Here is a 23,485-nt window from a genome sequence, read left to right as displayed (position 1 = left end):
TCCGTGGCACCCATGTTCTGATGGCAGAGCCAAGAGTCCATTCTCGGTGGCAGATATCAATGTTTAATGTGTTGGGCCTTACGCAGGACAGATTAAACATTCATCATGGCCCGGCTCTAAATATATCACACGGAGGGTTAACCCTGCCCTCACCAGCTCACTCACCCATTCATTATACATACACACCCACTACCCGGGGTTAACAGGCGAACTCTGTGCATTGGAAAAAAGCGAAAGATCATGAGGAACAACATGGCCGCCAAGGTTTTACCACAGGGTTTGAGTTAGATAGGAGCCAGTGGGAGCTGAGCTCCCACAGAGAGAGGTCTGGCTCCCATGAAAGCAGCAAACTCAAATATCTGTGGGGGTCTCTGAAAATAGCAGCATCATAAAATTTAATTAAAAATAAAGCTATTTTCCCTTCCACATGACATTAAGTAAGGGATAATGTATAGAACGCCGGTCATTATCGGGAAAATAAGGCCCCGTCCACACAGAGGCGATTTTTTGGTGAAACCGCATAAGTCTGGTGCGTTTGGGCCGACTGTCCAGACGGAAAAATAACTTAACACAGTGTCTCTTTTTAGAATTTAATAATAATTCATAATAATAATAAATAATAATGATAATTCACCATTGCTAAGTTTATAATGACTGCGGATGAAAGTGGATTTTTTTGCCGTCTTTCGTATCACTCTGCAAATAGGCCGGTAACTTATCAACCCCAGCGTTCTCGGTTGCTAAGCGATGTCAACGTCTTTGGCGGACTGTTTCTCTGCTGATCAACACTATGATTGCTGGTAACGAATAAATCGTAAAAAGACACACTGTGTGAAGTTATTTTTTCATTTTGGCAAGTTGCCTTGTAATAAGTGGGATAATGTATAGAACAACATTTGTATTGAGAAATTTGGCATTGCATTTTTGTGGAGTGGATGGAATGGTAATGCAAATAACAAGTTTTCTTAGTTAAAGAGTTTGGTCACAGCTGCTGAGAAAAACACCAAATGCTTGAAGTCTTTCTTTCTTTCTTTATCTACGTTATTATTGGGGCGGCCCCACTGCCGTACCACCGCCGCCCCACTGCCGGTGGTGCGGCGGTGGTGCGGCGGTGGGGCGGCGGTGGGGCGGCGGTGGGGTGGCGGTGGGGCGGCGGTGGGGCGGCGGTGGGGCGGCGGTGGGGCGGCGGTGGGGCGGCGGTGGGGCGGCGGTGGGGCGGCGGTGGTGCCTCGGCAGTGGGCAGCAGGGCAGCGGGGCTCCGGCGGGAGACCATCGCGGGCAACAATCCCTTTCCCCTCCATGTCGCGGTTCATGTACTTCGGGGACTCAAAGCCAAAGTTCCTTTCCCCCAATTCCTTCTCAACCATGGCTCAGATAACCCCCACTACGAGTCTCGTTGTGGAAATAACACCAACAGCAGAACGGTTACCCAAATAACAAAGAAGTGTACAACACTTGCGTTACAGTGTGTGTATTCACACACACACAAACATGTGGCGCTCACACGGTCGTAGCTCATTGTCTCATTAGCGGGCTAAATTCTCTGGGTGGGCAAGGCAGAGAAAGGGGAAGCGACTTGGCCCCTTATGACGACATATGGGGCCAAATTCGAAATCGGAGTGTCTGAGCTTTCATTTTTCAAAGGCGGAGCAGGATACCTAGTGCTCGTTTTACACTTAACGCCATTGCTAGCTACTAGGGGAACATAGGCAAGCTAGGGGAACTCATATTAATGTTAGAAAACCTCATAAAGTGATTTTCATGCCATGGGACCTTTAATATTTCTTCAGTTCAAAGTTAAACGTTCTCTTGTCAGACAGCGTAAGATTTAATATTTTCACATGGACATTGAGTAAATATTTGCTTAGTCCTTGTGGCTTCTCTATTGTTAGAAAAGCATGCTAATGTTCCTTCGAAACACCATTCTCACTTCCCACTCCAATTTAAGGCAAGTTGCGGTAGAGAGAAAATTTGTATCGGTAATGAGAATTTTATCAAACAAGCAATATTTTTAAATACACATCATGAACTATTAAAAAATAAATGTTTGCGAAGGCTGACAAAAATTTAGAGAATCTTTGAAAAAGTTTAGACCAACCCATAACTGCTGGAAGATTACAGAAGGAAAGAGAGAGAGAGGTCATCGGCTCAGGCTGATGAAAAAAAATAGGTATCGACATCGGCCCTAACAAATCCATATCTTTCGATCCCTAGTTTGTATACAGCTTGCATGCTTGATGCGCATGCTCCGCCTCGTCTTCTTCTTCTTTTTGTGGAGAACCAGCGCCACATATAGGCCTTGAATATGTACTACAGCGTTTCTACAGCTAGATGTGTTTTTGCAATGAGTCCATCTTTACGGAGAAATTCCTGAAACGCTGCCAAGGAAAACGAAAAGCTAGTTTTCGTCCCCGTGTGGACGAGGCCTCAATCTCTAATGTCGGATGACATGTCCATAACAATACGATTTTTCCCATGTAATGAGACGTCAGGCCTCGACATTAACGGTTGCCCGCTTGCCCGGGCCAACTAAAAGTAATATTTGGGAAAGTTGAGATTGATTTCTGATTGCCCGAACGGGCAAGTGGATTTTGGGTGGATGTTAATATAAATGGTATTTATTCAAGTGTTTTTGGAAACTGCAGAACAACCTCTTGTTCCGCAAAATCACACAAAATAGAAGTATTTGCAATTAATCAGCGCGCTGTCTTCTCTTCTCTCGGACAGCGAGTTAACAGACACGCATCGCTTCAGCGCGAATATAGCCCCGCCGTCACTCACTCGCAGTGCGGTCTCTGGCAGTGATTCAACGTTGTGTTAACTAAAGGTTAGCCAACACAGCTAGCATCTCAAGTGCAGCGCCTCCGCGAACGGTTTAGGTAGAAGGAAAATGGAGTAGTGATGGAGGAGTGTGGTTTGGAAGTACTTTGGATTGAGGCAAATTACCAAGGAAAGTCATATGCAAGAACACGGTTTTGGGTTTCATAACTGTGCACATGCACAGCAATTGCGATCTTTTTCACGATATTTGGACCCTCACAAAATATAGATTATATGAAAGCTGAGCCTCCACTTATTCCAACAGTCCAAACCATATCATTCTGTGACTACAACTCGCAAATAACAACTTAAGTTTTACTTTGTGATTTTTGTCCACAAAGTTGATTCTGATCGCATAAAACCACCATAAACAGATAATCCAGTGTCTGGGCCAAATTTTGCAACTAAACATGGTATTTACAATCAATGACTAAGAGAAGGTTTAAGAAAAAGGTAAATTGCCTTCAATCAGAAAACATGTTCTTCAGCGCAACCTAGTGGCCATATGTGTATTTGCGAGTGTTTGGCTTGGTGCATTCGATTATATTTGCCCTGAACTTTAGATAGAGGTGTCAAGTATCAAAATTGTAAGATATCTACCTTTATTTGTGTCTCATAGTAAGACAGCGCTCCCAACTGATAATTATTTCAGGTGGAAATGTTATCTTCCACTTATGCTGTGTTCCATGGCTTTATTCACTTTAACCAAGTATTACCCCCATTGAATATTTCACTTGCACAACAATCTTTCTTTTGGCACAAAGATGACATTATCGCCTTTGCAGTTGTGGAGATATACTCTATTTACTTTGGGTACGTTCTTTCCTGGAAAAATCTTTTCCCCTGATATCGAAAATGGTATAGCATTTCAATATTTTTCCAGGTATAGTATCAAAGTTAGAAAATCCAGTATCGTGACTGACAACGCTACTAGAAAGGCGATTGTGATTATTCAGTTAGAGCTACAAGAAACGTGAAAGTTAAAAAAGACATATCTTTGCTACTACCTCTGACATTTAGCTATGTACATTTGCATAAAACCATGCAGGTCTACATATAACTGGGCGATAGCTTTAATAGGTTGCAACGGTGGACTGAAATCACTTCATGGCACTATGTGACCGTTAGATAAATAAGTAAACAAAGAGAAGTTTGTTATTTTTTAAACACAATGTGTGGAAGCTAACATTCAGCTTCAGTCTGAGCTAGGATGAGATTTCTGAGCCCGCCAAAACCAGCCCGGGTGCCTGGCAAAAAGAGGCCCGTTCACGATTCTGATTATAATTTGGGCAAGTGAACATCACATTCGGGCAAGTTGAACATGACCTGTACTTGCCCGATGGGCAAGTGCTTTTGAAACCTTAGAGTCAACCCCTGGATGTGCTCAGTTCATGTCATGCTTCCTACCCATTTCAAGATATCAAAGACAAAAGCAATTTTTTTTATCAAGAAAACTCAACATCTGACAAAGATGCAACATGAAAAGAAGAAAAGACTGTGGCGGAAAACTCAAAAAAGGTATTACAGAAAAGAGAAACAGCTAGAACCTGTAACATGTTCAAGTAGCAAACGATGAAGTAATTCAAAATCTTCAAGAAGACAGCGCCTCCCCAAGAGAACAGCCCTTCTCATCTTAGCAGGTGAATGTCTCTGCCATCAACTCAACTCCTAAAAGAATAGAGACATCTATACAGACACCATGACCAATGAAGATATCTTCCCCAAAGGAACCACCCAAACTGAGGGTGAACATTTTAGGTCAAAGTTGTGCTACACAGAAGAGAAGCTTCTGGAGAGGACCAAAGAGATTGTCAACCTAATGAAAAGACTGAAAAGACTTGAGAGGATGGCCAAGAGAAAGCAGGTAATTGTCAACATGGAAGCAAGAACGATCCAGAAGATAATGACAAAGAGAGGTCATCAGAGAACAATACCCAATAACAGCCAGAGAAGACTAATGCACACACTTGTATGCGACTTCCTTCATCAAAATGAAGTCTCCACAATAATAAATGGGAAATCTGAAGAAACTCTGAAAAAGGGCCAGATATTACCTTATAGAGCCTTAATAGACACTATGGCAAGATAATGTCAGAGAATCCCAGGCAAAACCTTTCCAAGGCTCAATTATTTCAACATAACCCATTTTGGATTGGCCAGCGAGCAGTCACAGATAGAGATGTGCTTGCAAAACGCAAAAGTCTGGCCTGAAGGTGAAGAACCTGCACCAGCTTGGGGTCATAGAAACATTATCCCCAAGGGACCCTATTCAGGCCAGTGTGTGTAGTGACAATGACATGTTCTGCACGTACAGGACATGCAGGTATTGCAAGCATAAGACATTACAAACAACACTGGATCCTTCAACAACAGGAAACATCATTGTATTTGAAATGTATAGATTGGGCCACTGAATAGAAAGTGCCTTGGAACCTTGTACATGGTCCCTGTTTCAAATAAACCAATAAAATAAATAAAAATAATGGAGATATTCTACCTAAGAAAACTCATTCATGCACGTGGATGAGGCTTTCAGAAGGTAGCACTTTACAATAAGGGTACATTAATTATCAATTGATTAAAATTAGTTACTGCAGTAAATAGCATTATCTAATAATTGCCTTACAGTTAACTAATATTTAACAGTTAACTTACAGTTAACTGATTAGTTAATGCGGTATTAAGCATTATAATATTGCATTAGCATAGGGGTAAGGGTGGTTAGGGTTAAGGTTAATGTTTGGGTCAAGGTTAATCATAACCGTAATATGATAAATGAATACATAAGTAGTTAACATGAACACCATTAGTAAATGATTATGTTATTTAACTGTTACTAATGTTACTGCTTAATACTGCATTAACTAAGGGTTAGGGTTAAATTAATTAATGGTTTATTAATTTACCTTTATTGTAAACTCTTACCAGGGATTTAATTACGTGGCTTAATAAGTGAAATGCATCTTCTGCAGTGGCCAGTCCACTTGTTTATTTGAAACCATTGTTTATTTGAAACGTCCCGTTCACCCAGATTCAAGCTTGTCCGCCATCAAACTTTAGATTCATATCTTAAGTCAGATTTGTGAGAGTCTACATAAGGAAACATGGTCACGTGACCACAGGTGACAGCTTGAAGCAGTGAGGAAGAAAAAATAAGGATGTCAAGAGAGTAGGAGGCAAAGGGAGCCTAGAAGGAAGGAAGAAAGAAAGTAAGGGGAACAGACAGAAACAAAATATAAGTTGAGTCTGGACTGAGTCATTTTAAACAATGAGGGGATGATGAGGACATGAGGAATATGATAGACAATATTAGTTTGACGTGATGGGCTGATGGATAGAAATATAAAACAGAAAGAAAGAGGAAGGGGTCAAGAGGAGTCAGGAGTGATGATGGGAGAGACTGCGAACGGGACAGAGAAAGAGAATGGTGAAAGAGAGAGAGTCGATATTCATCTGACAAGCTGCTTTCATCAGGAGCACTCAGCCAACAAGCTCACCTAATGAGAATGACACACAAACACACGCATGCACACAAACACACACACACAAACATTTTATACCCACAAACACACCCACGCATGCCTACAGACATACGTACGTTCATGCACACAGACTCATTCAGACTCATGAACACATATACCAAAAATCATCCAACGACCAAACTTATAGATGTTGTCGGTATCAATCCCCTACCATTATGAACTGCTAATAAAGATAGAGGGCTTCTCAACATACACATACAACTACACCTTCTGACAACAAATACAACTCAGAAAATATCCCTATAAGAAACAATACAAAAAAACACTCAAACAGGAAAATATCAAGCCACCAATTTAGGGACAAGGGAAGAAGCCTCTACAACAGAGAAAGTTTTCCTTCTCAAAACTAAAAAAGCGGAAAGAGGTAGGAGAAGGAGAAAGAGTTGCCATTATTGGGTGACCGAGACGGAGCAAGGAAAGAAGAGAGACGACCAGACTTGGGTTTCCTCTGAACCCACTAAGCCCATGTGTTCAGGTGCTGGCCTTGACTTCAGGGAGTGTCCCCAAATGACTACACCATGAGGTGAAACCAAAGGCTAGTGGCACACCTGACACTGCCATTAGCAATTAGCATGGATCAGCACTAAACTCCAAGGCCGGACCACACAAAAGAGCGGTGACAATGTTGAAACTGGCCAGAGATATTGACGTACGTCATGCTGTAGTGAAATTCAAAGGGTTTTGTGTCCCCATAGTGTCAAATGAACATGGATTTGCATTCAGTGTCAAACCTGACTGGCTTTGTATTTGTGTCTCCGTTTACATTTTGGCTGTTGCAAAGTTAAAGTTACTAGAGCAGATCAGTGTCAAAAGAATCTATAAGCGTGTCAGCAGGGCTCATCAATAATTGTTTTATGTTTTATTTATGTGCATTTGATTTTTGATCATATGGATTTTCGTTTATTTCAAAAATCTTTAGAAATAACGAAACCCATCTGAAATGGGATTTTCTGGTTGTTTGAATAGCTGGACATATTTGGAGGTTTCAAAGTCTCATACAAGCAATTGGAAATAAAATATAACTATGAAAAATCCCAAATATAGCTGATAAAGATGTTTTATGCAAAAATAAATCCTACATTTGGGACACAATGTAATTTTATGTAAACACCCTATAGTATTATGGATGAATGCTCACCTTAAAGACAACTAGTAGAAGAGGCTTTGAGGAGAAGAGATGATGGAACCAGTGGAGATGAATGGGATATTTCAAGAAGATTTAGCCTTCAATCACACTTAATTGTTTTTAAGCAGACTCAATGATGATTCAAGGGTCTCGAAGTGGACAAACTGTCAAATAGTGTGCTAGAGCAGCTGTGTCTATGATGTACGCAGCATTGATTCCTCACTCTACACTGCTTATGTTTATGGCCATCTGCCCACCAGACACAAACCAACATGCACACTCACATGTTTACAGACACACACCATTCATACTGCCTACTTACACAGCATTGCTCCTTTTCTACTGACCATGCACTGTGACAAAATACACACGCAAGGACAAAGTCACAGAAGGCACCCACGTGCGCATGCACGCAGACACACACACACACACACACACACACACACACACACACACAAACACATTAAATACTATTTAACGTCGCCAATTATTACATTAACAGTGGTATAATAAATGGAAAGATAGGAATTCTATATAAACACGGTTCTCTTATCTTTTGTGTGTGTTTGTATTCAGTCAGGCCTGCATCGGTCCAACAATGTTTCTTACTTTTTGGATAGGTTGAATACAAATGACAGGATGCACTCACTCACTCACACACTCTCAAAAACCCACACACATACACAGGTGGGAGAAGAACAGGTGTGAAAAGGTCACCGGTAACCTACAATGCAAACCACTGCTTACTCGTCGGCAGTCGCTTCTTGTCATGCAAGAAACTAGACATCTATGTAGTGTCTAGTTTCTCATTATTCTCTTATTGGCGCAATACCATCAATATTTCGATATCTGGGTATATTACATGTCCAGCAGTGTGGTCCCTAGACAAACAGCTGTACTCTGCTTCGTACACAAGACACAAGGCATCTACATATAAGCACACAAAGCTTATGCAATGTCCCATGCAAGCACAATGATCCTCTCTGTTAAGGTTGGCAAACTGGTCTGCCTCTACACAGGACAATGGGGTATGTGAGCACCAGACTGGGTTGAATTGTTTGCTAACCCTTGCAGAATAGACACTGCACAAAAAGCCATTATTAAACTCAGGACAAATCCTTATGCTTCACTGAGCCAGAAGAAAACCTGACAAGCACCAAGGGAGTAGGACCCGGGGTTTACGGAGGGGACGTGTCCCCTCCAATATCGGAGACAGGCGCATTTGTCCCACCTAAAAATTATACCGGAACTGTCAGGTTTCCGATATGTGTCCCCCACAATGTTAAACTCATTCCTACGCCCCTGACAAGCACAGAAGCAGGCTACAGATAAATATTATTTTTGATATGCCTATGTGAGATATAATTGTGCGTATGTTTGCTTTTATGCACCGATATCAAAACTTTAGAAATGGTGACAATATATTAATATAATAGCCTCTTTATAAAACCTCTATTGTGGCTTTAACTGAGCAAATAACTCATGTTCTTTATTAGGCTCCTCCCATGCAGTTAATTGGTTCCTTAAGCTCATGATTTAATGTCATGTTGCTGTGGCCCAAAGAATTGCGAACAGCAAGTCTCAAAGAGCTGCTCTACCCCCAGGATACAACAATATATATACAATAATGGCCGGTCCATCTATATTTTTTAATATCGGCCAATATATCAATATCAGTTATACAGTACCAGCATAGACCCCTAAAATCCAGTATCGGTTGGGCTCTAATATACATACAGTCATAGACTCACACACTCACGCATGCACAAGATAAGAGAACCATGTGAACATGCTAACATACGTATACATACTTACATACATACATTCCTAAATAAATACATACATACATAAATGCTAAAATATATGGCTTTACATACACTATATGGATATCATCAAAAAGTGTATGTATCCTTTAGTAAGACATAATAGATATAGAAATTGCATTTAAATAAGCCTTTAGCACATGGGCAAAACACATATTTACTATGGATAACCCTATTGGGGCAGGATGAAAGAGTGTTCCTTTGGAAACAAATGTCTGATGAAATAATGTTATTCATATTTATATTGTGTCATAGTATTGTCTCTGGTTGCTTTCATGCAGAGCTTGATGGCTGGAGTTACCACATCTGCATTTACCAAAGTGATGGCAGAGTGGTGCCATCTTTAGCTAAACAGCAGGGGGAGCCGCGACACCACTGGTATCGCCTGCCGGGGAAGGTAGGTCTTATGACCGTGTTCAGCCTGAAGAGAGCAGAAGTGCAACGTTTATCTGGTGTTCTTATCGAATCGGGAATCGAGGCTGACCTCTGCAGTGCATGGAATGAGTGACACTTCTAGTGGTAACAAACCACTTCTCAAAGATCCATAGCTCTCTGTGCAGATGGTGAGCAGAAAAAAGAGGGGATAATGAGGATGATGGAAAATAATGAAAAGAAAGACACTCTTACAAGCTCTAATACTAATTTCAACCAAGAGGTCTACCAAAAAGGAACATCACAGGACATAGAATAAAACAATAAAAAACAATAACAAATTTGAATAGCATATAGAATTTTCATTTTTTAGACATTCAGCACTATTGAATCTCTGGTAGAGACTGGAAGGTGATTTGGAATAAGATGGATATTGATGGAGAGGAAAGAAGTTCTGTATGTGCATGTAAGACGGGTTACTCTGATCGTTAACATGGACACCGTAGTTCACTTTAATATTTAGATATAGATCCCACTAACAGGAGTGACATTCTGATTATCGGGTTCACATGGTCAACAAAACGCAATCTGCAATTTTGGTCTGTTTCTGAATTTCTGAAAGAACTCTGAACTAGGCCACTATCCAATTGTGATGGACCATGCATGGTCCCACTGCTCAAGTGTGGTAGACCATTGTCAGTCCATAATGTGTGATGATGTGTGTATGTGTGTTTGTGATAAATAACTGTATTATATGTCCTGCATGTATCTTAATACAATGACCTTGCAATGTTATCTGTCTGTTGGAGGTGAAGGAGGAAGGCGAGGGCGGACTTATGGTGGGCAGCAGAAGAGTTGGAGATACAACTGGTGTGTGTGTGTGTGTGTGTGTGTATGTGTTTGTGTGTCGGTGTGTGTGTGTGTGTGTGTGTGTGTCTGTGTGTGTCTGTGTGTGTGTCTGTGTGTGTGTGTGTGTGTGTGTGTTTGTGTGTCTGTGTGTGTCTGTGTGTGTGAGTGATATTCAGAGTGTACAACCTATAGTCCAAGAAAGGAAATATGCAAGCATCAAAAATGTTGACTGATGGCATTTAAAAGTGAAAAGAAATTCATTTCTCATGAAAATAAAGCCAGACGGTTATAAACAGTGTAGGTCTTCTGCTCTTAGTGTCCTCTCAGTATCTATAAATGTAGACGGCACCTTTAGGAAAGCTACTAATGCTCATAAAATGATCTCTAATGCTCAAATAAATCTAAAACACTTCACTGCCGGTCTTCGTATGGATTTGAACCTGCTGAATAATGCAAGCAAAGCGGAGTGCAACTATGCCCTTTTGGTTCCGGTCAATACATTGTGCTCTCTTACATGTCCGATGTGACAAGGCCCATAAGAAAAATGAAGTGGACCACGTTCATACCGGCACACAGTATTCCTACAGGCACACAGTCAGTAAGGAATTTGAGTCTGGCTAAGAAAGAAACATACTTAAGGAACTGATTATTACAAAGGGATTGAAGAGGGATCAGTATTTCTGATAGAGATTGATTTTGATTGTGGTTCAGTCGATATTTACAGACAGTTCTATCCCCCATGTTCCCAGGCTACCTGAAGGCATCATTGAGCAAGATGCCCTAATCATACCTGGTCCTTAATGACGCTTTTGGTGACAGGGTTAATGACATCTATCTCCATTATATGCAATGTTTATTTGGAGAAAAGTGTATGATTCATCATTGCTGAAGTAAGGCATAAGTATGTCCTTATTAGCAGGCAGAATGCTACCATGATGACAGATACACTGGGCATAATGGACTAATGTAGGCCCATTGTAATTTAACCATGGCTTATCTACTCATTAGATTTATTATTTGCTGTATAACCTTTGAAATGAAATTACTTGTTTACTTCATTAGAGATCATTATAAAAATGCATGCTCTAGTTTCTCTACCTCTAATTAGTTGATGGGAATGTGCCTTTTTATGGCATGACATTCATAAATGACTATTTATAATAAATACATAAATGAATCGACATGAAAATAATCAATCATTTAGGTGAGGTCAGATCAATACCTTGGGTCCTGATCTCAGGCCCCTGGTGTAAACACTGTTATACAGTGTCCCCCCCCCCCCCGCCCCCACACACACACACACACACACACACACACACACACACACACACACACACACACACACACACACACACACACACACACACTTTATCTTAGGAAATGTACAAGAAACAATTCAGGGTTTCTATGTTTACATAAAATATGGCTCATGGAATGGGACATTTCTATTTTCACATTGTTTCTCTAACTGCCTTGTGTTGGCATGTGCCTGTTTTCTCGACGCCCTTGGGAAGGTCGAGGAGCAAGGGTTCCAACTGATAGCGCAGGGCTACGACCCCCCTTTATGACCTCCTGAGGAGGTTAATCGATAGATTACCATCTGGTTATAGTTTTATTGGGGAGCAGAGCTGTTCTCAGCATCCTGACAACTCTCTATAAGAAGTCCTTGCTTTTGCCAATGCATCCTTGCGAAGCTCTGGGAGAGACGCAGGGCGAGCTCCCATCTGGGGACTTCTCCTTGCGGAGCTCTTGGAGGGACGCAGGGCGAACTCCCATCTGAGGCCTCGGATGATTGTATGTTAGGCTTCGGATTATTATTGTTTTTGAGTGTTGTATGTTACTGTACCTTTATTGCTCAAATATATGACCCTAATTGTTAAGTTCGGATGACTCTTTATCCCTATTCAGTTTAGCCACAACAATTGACGTGGTCCAGAAATTCCCACCACACTCACGAAAGTTATGTGTAGGCCCTTCTGTCCTTTAGTAAGAGCAATAAAAATGCAATTGGTTCGATTCCCAATGTCCGCAGCCTGCCAGTATAGACATACTAAAGCAAGGGACCTACATCCCTCATGACTGTATCTGACTTCATAGTAATCAACATGACTGTGGGGATCCTGATTAAACTTGGATCAAATAGTCAGAAAGGTTAACACAAGTTTGGCCATTAGTCTCCTAACAACTCTCCTTCACAAGCAACACTTCAAACGACACTTGACCATGCACAATGACAGCTTCTCCTTTCACCTCCCCATTCGGTGATGGCCTGCTGTCTCACGCACGCGAGCACACACACATACGCACGAGCAGCCGTGCCATATGGGGGAGCAGCAGCATCAAGTGTCATCTTACCAACACTATGCTTGCTTGCCTTGGCTCCAAGTTGGCTACTACTACCACTACATACATGTGGGGCGGTCTTACCTCTGCGTCTTCCTTTAACTGTCCCACGCTTCCCTCTCATCACGTAATTCCGAAGCAAAATCTGTCCATCAAGGTTCCGCGCCAACGCGACATTTCTACGGCATCCTTGTGAGAAAAAAAATACGCCGTTGACGCGCGGAATACGTTCTTGGTCGCCTCGACTTCGTTCTAGCGTATCCCACCTGTACCTCTCCCTCTCTTCTCGCTGTATTGTGTAAAGGGAAGAATGGTTATGAATATTTAATGGCGTCATTATGCCTCTCGGTGTGCTAATGAATGAGGTAGCTTTGGCAGTAGGTACTCGATGCTTTCGAAGAGAAAACGGTACAAGCTGCCAGTTGAGCAGGAGTTGACTTGAGGAGTTGACTTGAGGAGTTGACTAGAGGTCAAAGGTGATACACACCTGTTGACGATGCGGGAGAAACAATTATTGTTTCTTTCAATTATAATTAATACAAATAATTAAATATATTACAGATACGTGTCTAATGAAGTAACTAAATAGATTTAGAAAATATGTTTAATATTTTATTTAGCCGCAAAGAAGGCGAGGATGTATCAAAATGTCTGTAGCCTAATTATGCTTTTTAAGTTGGGGCAATCTCCAAGAGCAAGCAATTGAAATATTCTTAATCAATAAAATGTAACCATTCCTAAGGGTTTAGGCATATTATAACATATATTACAAGAGTATCAAAACATTTGGAAACGTAAACATTAAACATGGTACATTATTGTTTTTGTATTTGAGTTTAATATTTTTGTCTCAACGCATCTGTCTCAAACTTAAACAAAAGGTTAAATATGCCGTTTCTTGGGAGCCAGAGTTATCTGGGAGATTCCAGACGAACAGTTACCGTTTTATAATTTCATATATAAAAACAGAATGAAAGAAGGCAGCTTTAATGTCATTGTATAATTAACTGTATACTGTACAATGTTTTTCTCTTTTGCCTTTCATCCCCTCCCATGTGAACAGGACCCCTCCCATTCAGTCTCTCCTCTGTCAAATTGGGGGACTCGGTTTTTACTTCTTAACGATCTGGATGACGTCTTCATGTTCCATGATGTGTGTTAGCCCCACCCTTTGGGGGCTGTACTTGGTGCTGGTGCCCTGGAAGAAAACAGTCAAGAAACGGTCAACATCTAACCTCTTACCAAGGATCAGCACTGCTAAATTTTCCATTTATCAAAAGTCCACATACAGGAATAATGGATTACCAAAACGTTTTGGAAGTTGAAGGTGGAGAGAGCACTTACCCAGACCAAGGCGTATTTAAACTGGCTGGCTAAGGTCCGGTGGATCCGATGGCACTGCGAGGAGAAGAGAAGGGGGAGATGAAAGACTCATTAACTTCAGCGATAACCCCATGTATTTATGTGGTCTGCATGTTTCTCTGTAGGCAATTACACATTTTCCACCTTGTATAATTGAGTATGAGTGTGTTTTTGTGTGTCTAAAAGTGAGTACGTATACAAAGACACCTGTGTGTGTATGTGTGTACATTATTTGCGTTAAACTTACCACATGTTCTACAGATGCTCCTCTTCTCATAATGATGGCATCGCCGAAGTCTGGCCGCTCTGAAGGAAAACAGTCTCACATTTCACATCCTACTGGGATTCTTTCTCATTCAGTGTGTGTGTGTGTGTGTGTGTGTGTGTGTGTGTGTGTGTGTGTGTGTGTGTGTGTGTGTGTGTGTGTGTGTGTGTGTGTGTGTGTGTGTGGGTGTGTGTGTGTCTGTGTGGGTGTGTGAGTACGCACCTCCCCTCTTCTTGGTAAAAATGCAGATGAGTGCCAGGTATTCCCACAACGTCTCCAGAAGGTAGTCCAAGTTTAGTTTCATTCCACAACTGAAAGCACAGAAACAACTTTATTTATATACTGTGTGAAAGAGCCACTTGATCAAGTAGGGAACACTGACCTCTCTGACCAATCTGATTCAGACCTGTGACCATGTTCACTCAAAAGATTGGATTGAAAATACTTTAAAAGAAAATAAATTATTCAAATTACATTAAGCCAATTAGAAAAACACTATCAAACAAAATGTCTGTAGCCTGTATATACCGTGTTCGACTACATACAGATTTGTACAGCTAGCCTAAGAGTCACTTTTCAACAAAATACAGGTTATCCCAATGCTCATCCCTCACATTCAACACTTAACACACTTACCACACACACACAAACAAACATACACTTAACACAAACCTGATGACAACACTGTTGGGCACGTGGGCTAGACGGTTCACCTCCTCGATGGATATCTGATCCACCTTGTTATAAACCTACATAGAAATACAAAATAAAAACATCAAAAAGTGAAAGTTAACTCAAAGCAAAGCCAAAAGACAAAGCAACAAGCAGTGAGTGGAAAGATCTGAACCCATCCGAGGACATACGTAAAGGCAGGGCATGTAAACTCTGTTCCCGACGATGACGTCGATGAACTCATCTGGCGTGCTGTCCTCGCGGAAGAGCACCTCAGCGTTGAAGATTTCTGGAGGATCCCAGGTTAAGGAGTTTAATTGAATACCATCTTGCCAGGGTCAATTGGTAACGTATTAGGCAGAGATGCACACACACAAATATGGTGTGACAGAATGATGGGACACAAACAGCAATACTGCCATTTGTTATTACTATTTAGATATGCAGTTAATGCAGGGCAATTTACAGTGAATTCAGATACATCTAATTAAGGAACACTGGTAGGGACTTCTTGCCCTAGGATGCCTAAAGGTACACATTTACTTGGTTTGATTGTGGATCGAACACAGAACTGTTTGGATTTGGTGTGGGGCCCTCTAGCCATTACATAAACCTGCCCCTATATTGCACAAATGTATGAGAGAGAAAAACATATTTACAGATCAAATGCGCAATCTACTTTTATGCTGGTCAATGGACTGAAATTAGAATATAGCCCTTTTTTAATCTGTGGCCACTATAAGCACTCTACAATTAGTGCCTCACATTCATACACACAATACAGGCATGTCAATCATGCAAGGGAACCGCCAAGTGTCTTGCTCAGACACATCGCAACAATTAGCTTAGAGGAGCCAGGGATCAAACCAGCAACAGGTTTAGGGAAGGATACTGTACTCGTGGAGGATGAGCTGCACCAGCTTCTCTGAGCACATGGTGAGAGGGACAGTAGAGTTGTAAGAGAGGCCACCACCTTTCTTGGGCTACAAGGGAAAGACATACACAAAACAAGGTTGATACTGCCACATTGAGCAAATAGAATTAGGAATTCTGCATTTAACCATTCAGATCAGAGACAAGACGGTGCTGAACAATAGTAAACATTAACACCAGTGATTAGATTTGAAATCGTTCATGTAATAATGAGGGACTGCGACAAGCCTTAATGATACAGATTTAAAACAAAGTAAGACAAAGTTCTACTTTACCTTGAAGTAAATATTTGGCTTCTTGCTGTTTAGTCTGATGCCAACAGACTCCAACTCTTTTTCTAAAAGCTCTCTGAATAGGAAATTAAAAAATTCCCACATAAATATGAACATGCTTTACCACACAGGCAAGAAAATACAGAATCCCCTTATTCACGCTTTGCACAACATAGATACACAGACACATCATGGTTCCGAGTTTTAAGCTTTGGAACATAGAAACAAATACTTGTTAGCGACATAGTTCCTAATATTGTTAAACCCTGTACATGTATAAAGGTAATTTGGTCAATGCTTTTGTCCAAGCATCTTACAATAATGTGTGAGTGCATACATTCTTAGCATGGGCTGGCATCAGAACCCTAACAATGGCAGTGTTAAAGGGGCAGTTTACCAACTAAACACATTAAGACTCCCGTTTGGGTTGTGCTTAAAAGGTGACATATTATACCACCAGGTTTGAGTGTGATTAGCCGTTACAAGCCATTTTGAAAATCATTTTTTTACATCACAAGTGGGCGTAGGGTGGTAGACTGATCTATCCAGCATACATCTAGGTGGACACGGCCACTTGTGATGTCAGAAGAGACCGATTTTCAAAATGTCTTAACGGCTATTCACACTCACACCTGGTGGTATAATATGTCACCTTTAATAGTTTTTAAAGAATGATGTGCCACATCCAATATACAACTTCTGTGTGAAAGGTTTTGTTTACACTAGGTGCAAACAATAACACGTTCTGATTACTTTGATACATCGTCGGAGAATATTTTGACGACAGGCCGTTTTTTGTTTCAATAAAAAAAAAAAAAAAAAAAACGTAAACAAGAGAGCTGATATGACGAATACACCATGGACTGTGGATGGGTTTGGAAACTTGTCTCGTTTAGTTTGCTGTTCATTCACAGGGAGCGGCCGAAGCAGAGCACTGCGGCCGCGGCAGAGCCCAGCATCTAGAGCAGATGTAGAGCCCAACAACGTAGAAAAGCGATGCAAGACGTGTCTTTGTGCAACCTAGTGCAAACTACATCTACTTACACCAGTTATATTGGAAATGTTTAACAAAATTCTCTGAGAAGCCTTTCCCAACACCCCAACAGCAGCCTCAATGTGGCGGAGTGCCCCTTTAAATACTGTGCTCTACCAGTTGAGATTCACAGCAGCACTACACTAAGGTTCTCATGGTTACCTCTGGACGCCTCCCTTGGTGGCATCCAACATCATGATGACTACGTCGGCTGTACGGGCCACGGCGATGACCTGCCGACCTCGACCCTTACCTTGGGAAGGTCAAAGTTTGATCAAACACTGTAGTTACACATTTTTATAAAATTCAAAATCATAAGGATAGACATAGAGCCAGCCCAACCTACAAGATATTTACCAGCAGAATCAGAATTGATCAATAATAACCATGAATTAATGAAGAAATCCAGCAGTCACCATTCAGCGTCAACAATAATGTAATATTATTGATTATAAAAAAGTGGTTTGTTATTATGAGGAAAGAAAAAAGTGAAAGGAAAATGGACGTTACCTTGGGCAGCACCCTCAATGATTCCTGGTAAATCAAGCAGCTGAATGTTGGCCCCTTTGTACTGGAAAATAATTAGCATACAAAATAGATGGGGGTGATTAAAGGGGTTAAAATGTTCGCCTCAAAACTCAAAAAGGATGTTGAACTGATAATGGACATGAGATTCTAAAATATAAGGTAAAATATTAAGGACGTGTAAAAAAGTGTGTGAAAATAAGAGGGTTGCCGTACCTCTATGACACCAGGAATACAGGTGAGAGTGGTGAACTCATAGGAAGCAGCCTCACTGGCGGTGGACGTCATCAAGCTGAGGAAGGTGGACTACAGGAAACAGAAAAGTACAGTCAGAAAAGTGTGTCACACATTGTAGAGCTTGTTTTAAGCTAAGTTGGATGGACATTTTAACCCAGCAAAAACTTTGCATCTTTTAAATTTTTTTGTCAAAATGAGAAACTGTTGCCTTACTTAAGCTCTCTGACATATATAAGCATTATATCAATCTTGTATGTATGCAATAACAGTAAGTGTGTGCACGTCTCAAGTTAACCAGTCACGCACCCTCTGCAGAAATACAATGCATCTTGGTGTTGCTGAAGCTAAAATGCATTGAGAAAAACTATTTTTGTAGTTTTAAAATTGAAAACATGGATTTTCCGGGAGCCTTGTTTTGTTAACATGATGTGGGTCCACCTTCCCAGTCAATTCTGTGAACCTACCTTACCAACAGATGGGAAACCAATAAGAGCCACTCGGGCATCTCCAGACTTCATGACATCGAAGCCCTCTCCCTTGGCCCCCGCAGTCTTGGAGGGCTCCAGAAGCTGAGCTCTGTATTTCGCAAGCTTGGCCTTCAGCAAGCCAAGATGGTACTCAGTGGCTGAGTGCATGAATGGAATAAAGTTAATTCATCCTGGATGGTTTTAATCAGAGGGATTTATAATCGTATTTGTCCGAAAAAAAACATTAAAAAAAAGATGAAAATTATGCCAAATGGGATTCATACTTTAACGTTTAGTTGATTTGGTCGTCCTCAGAAGGTAAAGTTACAGTTAGGCTGAGAAAACAACTGCCACTAGACTGCACGACTGGCCGATGAGAGCCTTACCTTTGTTTTTCTGAGTTCGAGAGATTTCTCTCTCGATCTCCGCGATTTTGTCCAAAATGCCCATTATGACAAGGCAGATCGATCACACCCGTAATGAAAATCCCCTTTGATAAAGAAGAAACATTGTAAGAGATGTGTCAACGTGTCAGAAAACTCATTGGTAACGTTATTTATTAGCAAACTTGCTAGCTAGCTGGAAAGCAAGACAATGACAAAAAATAGCAGTTGAGAAACTCTACAGGATGCAATACAAATATGGTGCTTTAATGTACCAGTCAGGAATAATAAACAGTATGAAAAACCCTTTAAATTATTCAAGAAATGTGGAAATTTACACTTTGATTTCGTTGACACTTGGCAGCATGCAGGAAGAAGAAACGGGTATGACATCACGCACCGGAAGTAATAGTTCAATGCGCATCAAGTTCCGGAACAAACCAATTTTTGACAAACCAAAATATGTGCTTAGGAATTTATACATTAAAACTACTCTCTTCAATTCAGAAAATAGAGACATTTGCAAGATACATAATCACTGATATTAATTTCAAAATAAATTAAATGTTTATCCTTAGCCAAAATACATCATCATTACAAGCTATGCGTCATTGAAATGTCCATAGAGCGGATATGGCTGCGTCCCAAGGAGCGAGACCAACATCGTCGTCCAGTTCTCCTGGGTTTGAAGGATTCCCGTTTGTGGTACCAGGTAAATCTTCGGAGGAAAGATCCACTAAAGAGCAGCAGCAAATCGGAGATCCTAAAAAGAAACCATGCAGGGCTTGCACGGACTTCAAATCGTGGATGAAAGTCCAGGATAAGCAGGCAACTAATTCAACACAGGTGATCGGAGTTCATTATGGTTTCGCAAGTTAGTCGTTGATTCTGTCCCCCTCTCACATATTAAGGACCTAACTGAGCTAACTAACTCCAACGGTCCTTTTCTAATTGTATTTAATTCTGCGTAGGATAAACACATGTCAGTAATAACATGAATGACAGTAAATAAGTAATTCAGAAAATTACATAATGATGCTTCGGACTAAGGACTAAATCTATATCCTTCATTTCTTTTCATGTTTGCATGAGTCTATTCGACCTATTCCTTGTATTCTTAATTTGTTTTGGTAGTTATCCGAATACTTGTTCTACATTTATCTTCCCAATGAACAGGAGACCAATCCAGGCAGCCAGGCAGAGGAGGATCCACAGTGTCCGTTGGACAGGGAAGAGTTAGGACGTAACACCTGGTCTTTTCTCCACACCATGGCCGCGTATTTCCCAGATCGGCCCTCCGAAACGCAGCAGCAGGAGATGGGACAGTTCATCAACCTCTTCTCCAAGTTCTTCCCCTGTGATGAATGTGCCCAGGACCTCAGGGGCAGGTGAGGTCCCAGTACTACCCTACTACACAACACATACTCAACGACAGTATCTACAATATAATATCAATACATTATGGACACAGTCATGATGAGAGGCAGGATATAGTCTAAAACACTTTTCGACTTCGATTTTCTTTGAATATCTTGCAATTTGCCTGCTGTTTTTTTTTTTTCTCTAATGACATATTCTCTCATCCACAGGTTGACAACCAATCAGCCGGATGCAAGTAGTCGCCACGCCCTCTCTCAGTGGCTCTGTGGTCTCCATAATGATGTCAATGTTCGGCTGGGCAAGCCCCAGTTTGACTGTTCCCGCGTGGACGAGCGGTGGAGAGACGGCTGGAAGGATGGTTCTTGCGATTGATTGGCTTTCCGGGAGGAAGGGAGAGGAACTTGTGGTTGAAGCATATCTTCCCCAGTGGAACAAAATAGAAACCGGTTTTCCGCTTAACACTTGACCTCTCCCAGGCTAATTTCCAAATATATATATACTATTGTTCTCCGATGTCCCCATTAGATGTGGAGTTTTCAACGCAACCCAATCCAGGCATTTACAAAGACGTTTGACAATCAAGTAAAACCTGTGAAAATCCAACTTATTTTTGGAACTTTTTTTTGGGGGGGGGGGGGATATATGGCATTGTTTATTTAATATTTGATTTTAAGTGTTTAATTTAATCATCTACTCAGAAAATTGTATATTTTTGGTAATCCTTGTTAGCCGAGTCATCTGGTTATTCATAGACACAAAAAGACGGCCGTTGTTAAGTCGCATAACTCATAAAAGTGTGTGTGTGTGTGTGTGTGTGTGTGTGTGTGTGTGTGTGTGTGTGTGTGTGTGTGTGTGTGTGTGTCCTTTGTACATTTGCAGATCTGTTTTAATCTATTTAATTGCTGGAAATTGGTTACAGTTAAAAGAATATGGACACATCCATCCATTTTGTCTTTGTGTCCTTTCTCTTCAGGCTCCAAAACATGGACTCAACACTTTCTAAAAATCAATAAATATCTCAATAACACCTCTTTGCAACTTTGTGTATTTTTACATTACTCTAAACAAACCTATTAATAAATTATAGTAGTATTTTTTGATAAATTTTGTATAAACGCTTTTTTTTGGAACGCTTTTGCTGTCAGTAGCACTAGGACTACATTTCCGCCCTCTGCTGGGTGAAGGCGGCACATGTGACGCTTGGTTATATTCATGCAAACGGAGATCGCCGCTCGCTCATCCGTAAAAGACACCATCATATCGCCGTATTATTTGCCCCTCCCCAGTACAGCACCGCACTGCCTTCTCTCATCATCAAAGGCAAATCAATCCATTTGATCATCTTGCGTTCAACAACAAGAACATACCACCTTGGTGATCCTTTTAATAGTGTCCAGGCGGTGAAGTGGGATAGCGCGTGCTGCTGGTGATCTAGCTGTAATTGGGAAAAAGGAAGCACACTAGCTGACTGACTGAAGGGTACACACGTCGATTGTGCACGCCCACGCCCAGCAGCAGTTGCCCGTGCAGTGCGCATGGAGCGCGCGCAGGAGGACCAGTCCCTACAGTAGAAGCCCACCCAGCCGTGGAGCCGCGAGCGTGGTGTTGAGAGGAGAGCGAGCGAGTGAGAGAAGATGGACGGAGTCGGATCTTTTGGAGCGGGTCGGACTGGGTCTACGCTAGACCCGATCGCATTTGCTAAGCAACCACAGACCATCCTCAGAGTTTTGTCGTGGGTAAGGCAATGTCTTATTATGAACGTTATTAATGGGTTTTTCCTTCTGGGTTTGTTTCTCTTGCTGCAAGGGACCTTCGATGTGTTTTCGTCGCGAACAGCAGAAATTGACATGTAATTGCAGGGCATGGAAATTCATGACGAAAAAATAACGGTTGACATTGCTTTATCAAAAAAAGATACAACATCAATGACATGGGCCAATCTGGTTGAACATGCTAATTGCATGCAATTCATCCCATTTGGCCTACAGATATTTTAATTTTGCATAATTGTCGGGGGCCTGCCATTTGGGAGACTAATAGGGCATTCCTATTAGCTGCCTTGCAGAATGTGTTGTATGTAAACCTAAATACTAGATGAGGAATATTTTCGGCCCATCGACCCGTAATACATTGAAGCTGAAACCACCGTGATCATTCTACAGCATCCCCTTTGGCGGGGGGCAATATCATTGGCATTGTTTATTGTCCTTCCCCGTCTAAAATCAAGCAGTCTGTTTTGATATAATAGCCAATATCCATTTTTTATTCTCGGGAGTTTTTGTAATTTAAACGAAACGTTTATCGTTATTCGGGTAGTCACGATCGGTGCCGTCGTTCCTCGCCTTTGATTGGTCGGTTATCATTACGCACGCTGAAGTATCGAGACGTGTTGTTTCATGACGTTTGATTTACCGCATTACATATTGACGGCTGCTTCTTTGAAGCTACCGAAGAGGCCTTCGACATTTTAGTCAGGGATTATCAATCCACAAATCACTGTCAACTAAATTCCCAAACATGAAGGCTTAATAGAAAGGTATCTGTTGTCATGGCCGAACCAGCGTTACCACTCATGTTTAGTGATGTCAATAGGTTGTACTTGGTTTGTGATATATATGAGTTATGAAAGTGTGTGTGTGTGTGTGTGTGTGTGTGTGTGTGTGTGTGTGTGTGTGTGTGTGTGTGTGTGTGTTGATGTTAGAGTGGTTGCAACTTCTCCCCTGTTGGTGTACTAAGTTTTTAAATATAACACCACTGAATGTATTTTATCCATAACATCAGGTAACATCTATTCTAGTGTCTACATGCGCAGTGGGATTGGTTGTATCACAAACTTTGTCCAAGGTCTTTTACTCTCTCACTAAGAACATCTCAGAGGGCTTGATTTAACATAGTGTCTGCCATTTGAAAATATACTGAATAAACCGTCTCTGGCCCAAGCCGTTTTATACAATGTGGTAACAAGAGATAAACCACCAAATAAAAGCTACATGGGCCCTTTGCCAATTTGATTCAACTCAGTGACGCCTCAATGATAACTGTCCTCTAGAAATATTTGATGCTCACAATGCAAGGCTGTGT

General features: G+C 41.3%; 3 protein-coding genes across 3 annotated transcripts in view; 2 read left to right on the top strand and 1 right to left on the bottom strand.

Moving 5' to 3' along the window:
- Window positions 1-13,561: 13,561 nt before the first annotated feature.
- Window positions 13,562-19,422, bottom strand: drg2 (developmentally regulated GTP binding protein 2). Its single transcript, XM_079745841.1, has 14 exons — window positions 19,363-19,422; window positions 19,028-19,131; window positions 18,639-18,799; window positions 18,154-18,243; window positions 17,923-17,983; window positions 17,575-17,665; window positions 16,383-16,455; window positions 16,067-16,157; window positions 15,366-15,463; window positions 15,175-15,251; window positions 14,725-14,813; window positions 14,485-14,543; window positions 14,220-14,273; window positions 13,562-14,073 (listed from the first exon to the last, which is right to left on the bottom strand). Exons 2-14 carry the CDS (start codon window positions 19,089-19,091, stop codon window positions 13,987-13,989), a joined length of 1,095 nt encoding a protein of 364 aa, XP_079601967.1. The 5' UTR covers window positions 19,092-19,131; window positions 19,363-19,422; the 3' UTR covers window positions 13,562-13,986.
- Window positions 19,423-19,533: 111 nt separating this feature from the next.
- On the top strand, window positions 19,534-21,390 carry gfer (growth factor, augmenter of liver regeneration (ERV1 homolog, S. cerevisiae)). Its single transcript, XM_079745849.1, has 3 exons — window positions 19,534-19,870; window positions 20,201-20,412; window positions 20,614-21,390. Exons 1-3 carry the CDS (start codon window positions 19,658-19,660, stop codon window positions 20,774-20,776), a joined length of 588 nt encoding a protein of 195 aa, XP_079601975.1. The 5' UTR covers window positions 19,534-19,657; the 3' UTR covers window positions 20,777-21,390.
- Window positions 21,391-22,002: 612 nt separating this feature from the next.
- The window catches only part of syngr3a (synaptogyrin 3a), a gene marked incomplete at its 3' end in the record, with an annotated part of 6,146 nt that continues 4,663 nt past the window's right edge, over window positions 22,003-23,485 (top strand). Inside the window, exon 1 of the mRNA XM_079747201.1 lies at window positions 22,003-22,140. Coding sequence (XP_079603327.1) covers window positions 22,039-22,140 — 102 coding nt within the window. The 5' untranslated portion in view covers window positions 22,003-22,038. The remainder of the gene's footprint in view (window positions 22,141-23,485) is intronic.

This window comes from Pollachius pollachius, assembly GCF_949987615.1.
Source record: "Pollachius pollachius genome assembly, chromosome: 11".
Classification (NCBI taxonomy): Eukaryota; Metazoa; Chordata; class Actinopteri; order Gadiformes; family Gadidae; genus Pollachius; species Pollachius pollachius.
The sequence above is the reverse complement of the archived record's forward strand: the minus strand, read 5'-3'. Positions and strand labels throughout refer to the sequence as shown.

Bases quoted from the DNA above. Each gene is read 5' to 3' on its own strand.
- drg2 (XM_079745841.1), bottom strand. From the start codon at position 19,091: ATGGGCATTTTGGACAAAATCGCGGAGATCGAGAGAGAAATCTCTCGA. The intron at 17,666-17,922 runs GTAACGTCCATT...GACCTTCCCAAG, and splicing joins CATTGAGGGTGCTGCCCAAG to GTAAGGGTCGAGGTCGGCAG. The intron at 14,274-14,484 runs GTAAGTTTAACG...TTCTCCTCGCAG, and splicing joins GAGCATCTGTAGAACATGTG to TGCCATCGGATCCACCGGAC.
- gfer (XM_079745849.1), top strand. From the start codon at position 19,658: ATGGCTGCGTCCCAAGGAGCGAGACCAACATCGTCGTCCAGTTCTCCT. The intron at 19,871-20,200 runs GTGATCGGAGTT...CCCAATGAACAG, and splicing joins AGGCAACTAATTCAACACAG to GAGACCAATCCAGGCAGCCA. The intron at 20,413-20,613 runs GTGAGGTCCCAG...TCTCATCCACAG, and splicing joins GCCCAGGACCTCAGGGGCAG to GTTGACAACCAATCAGCCGG.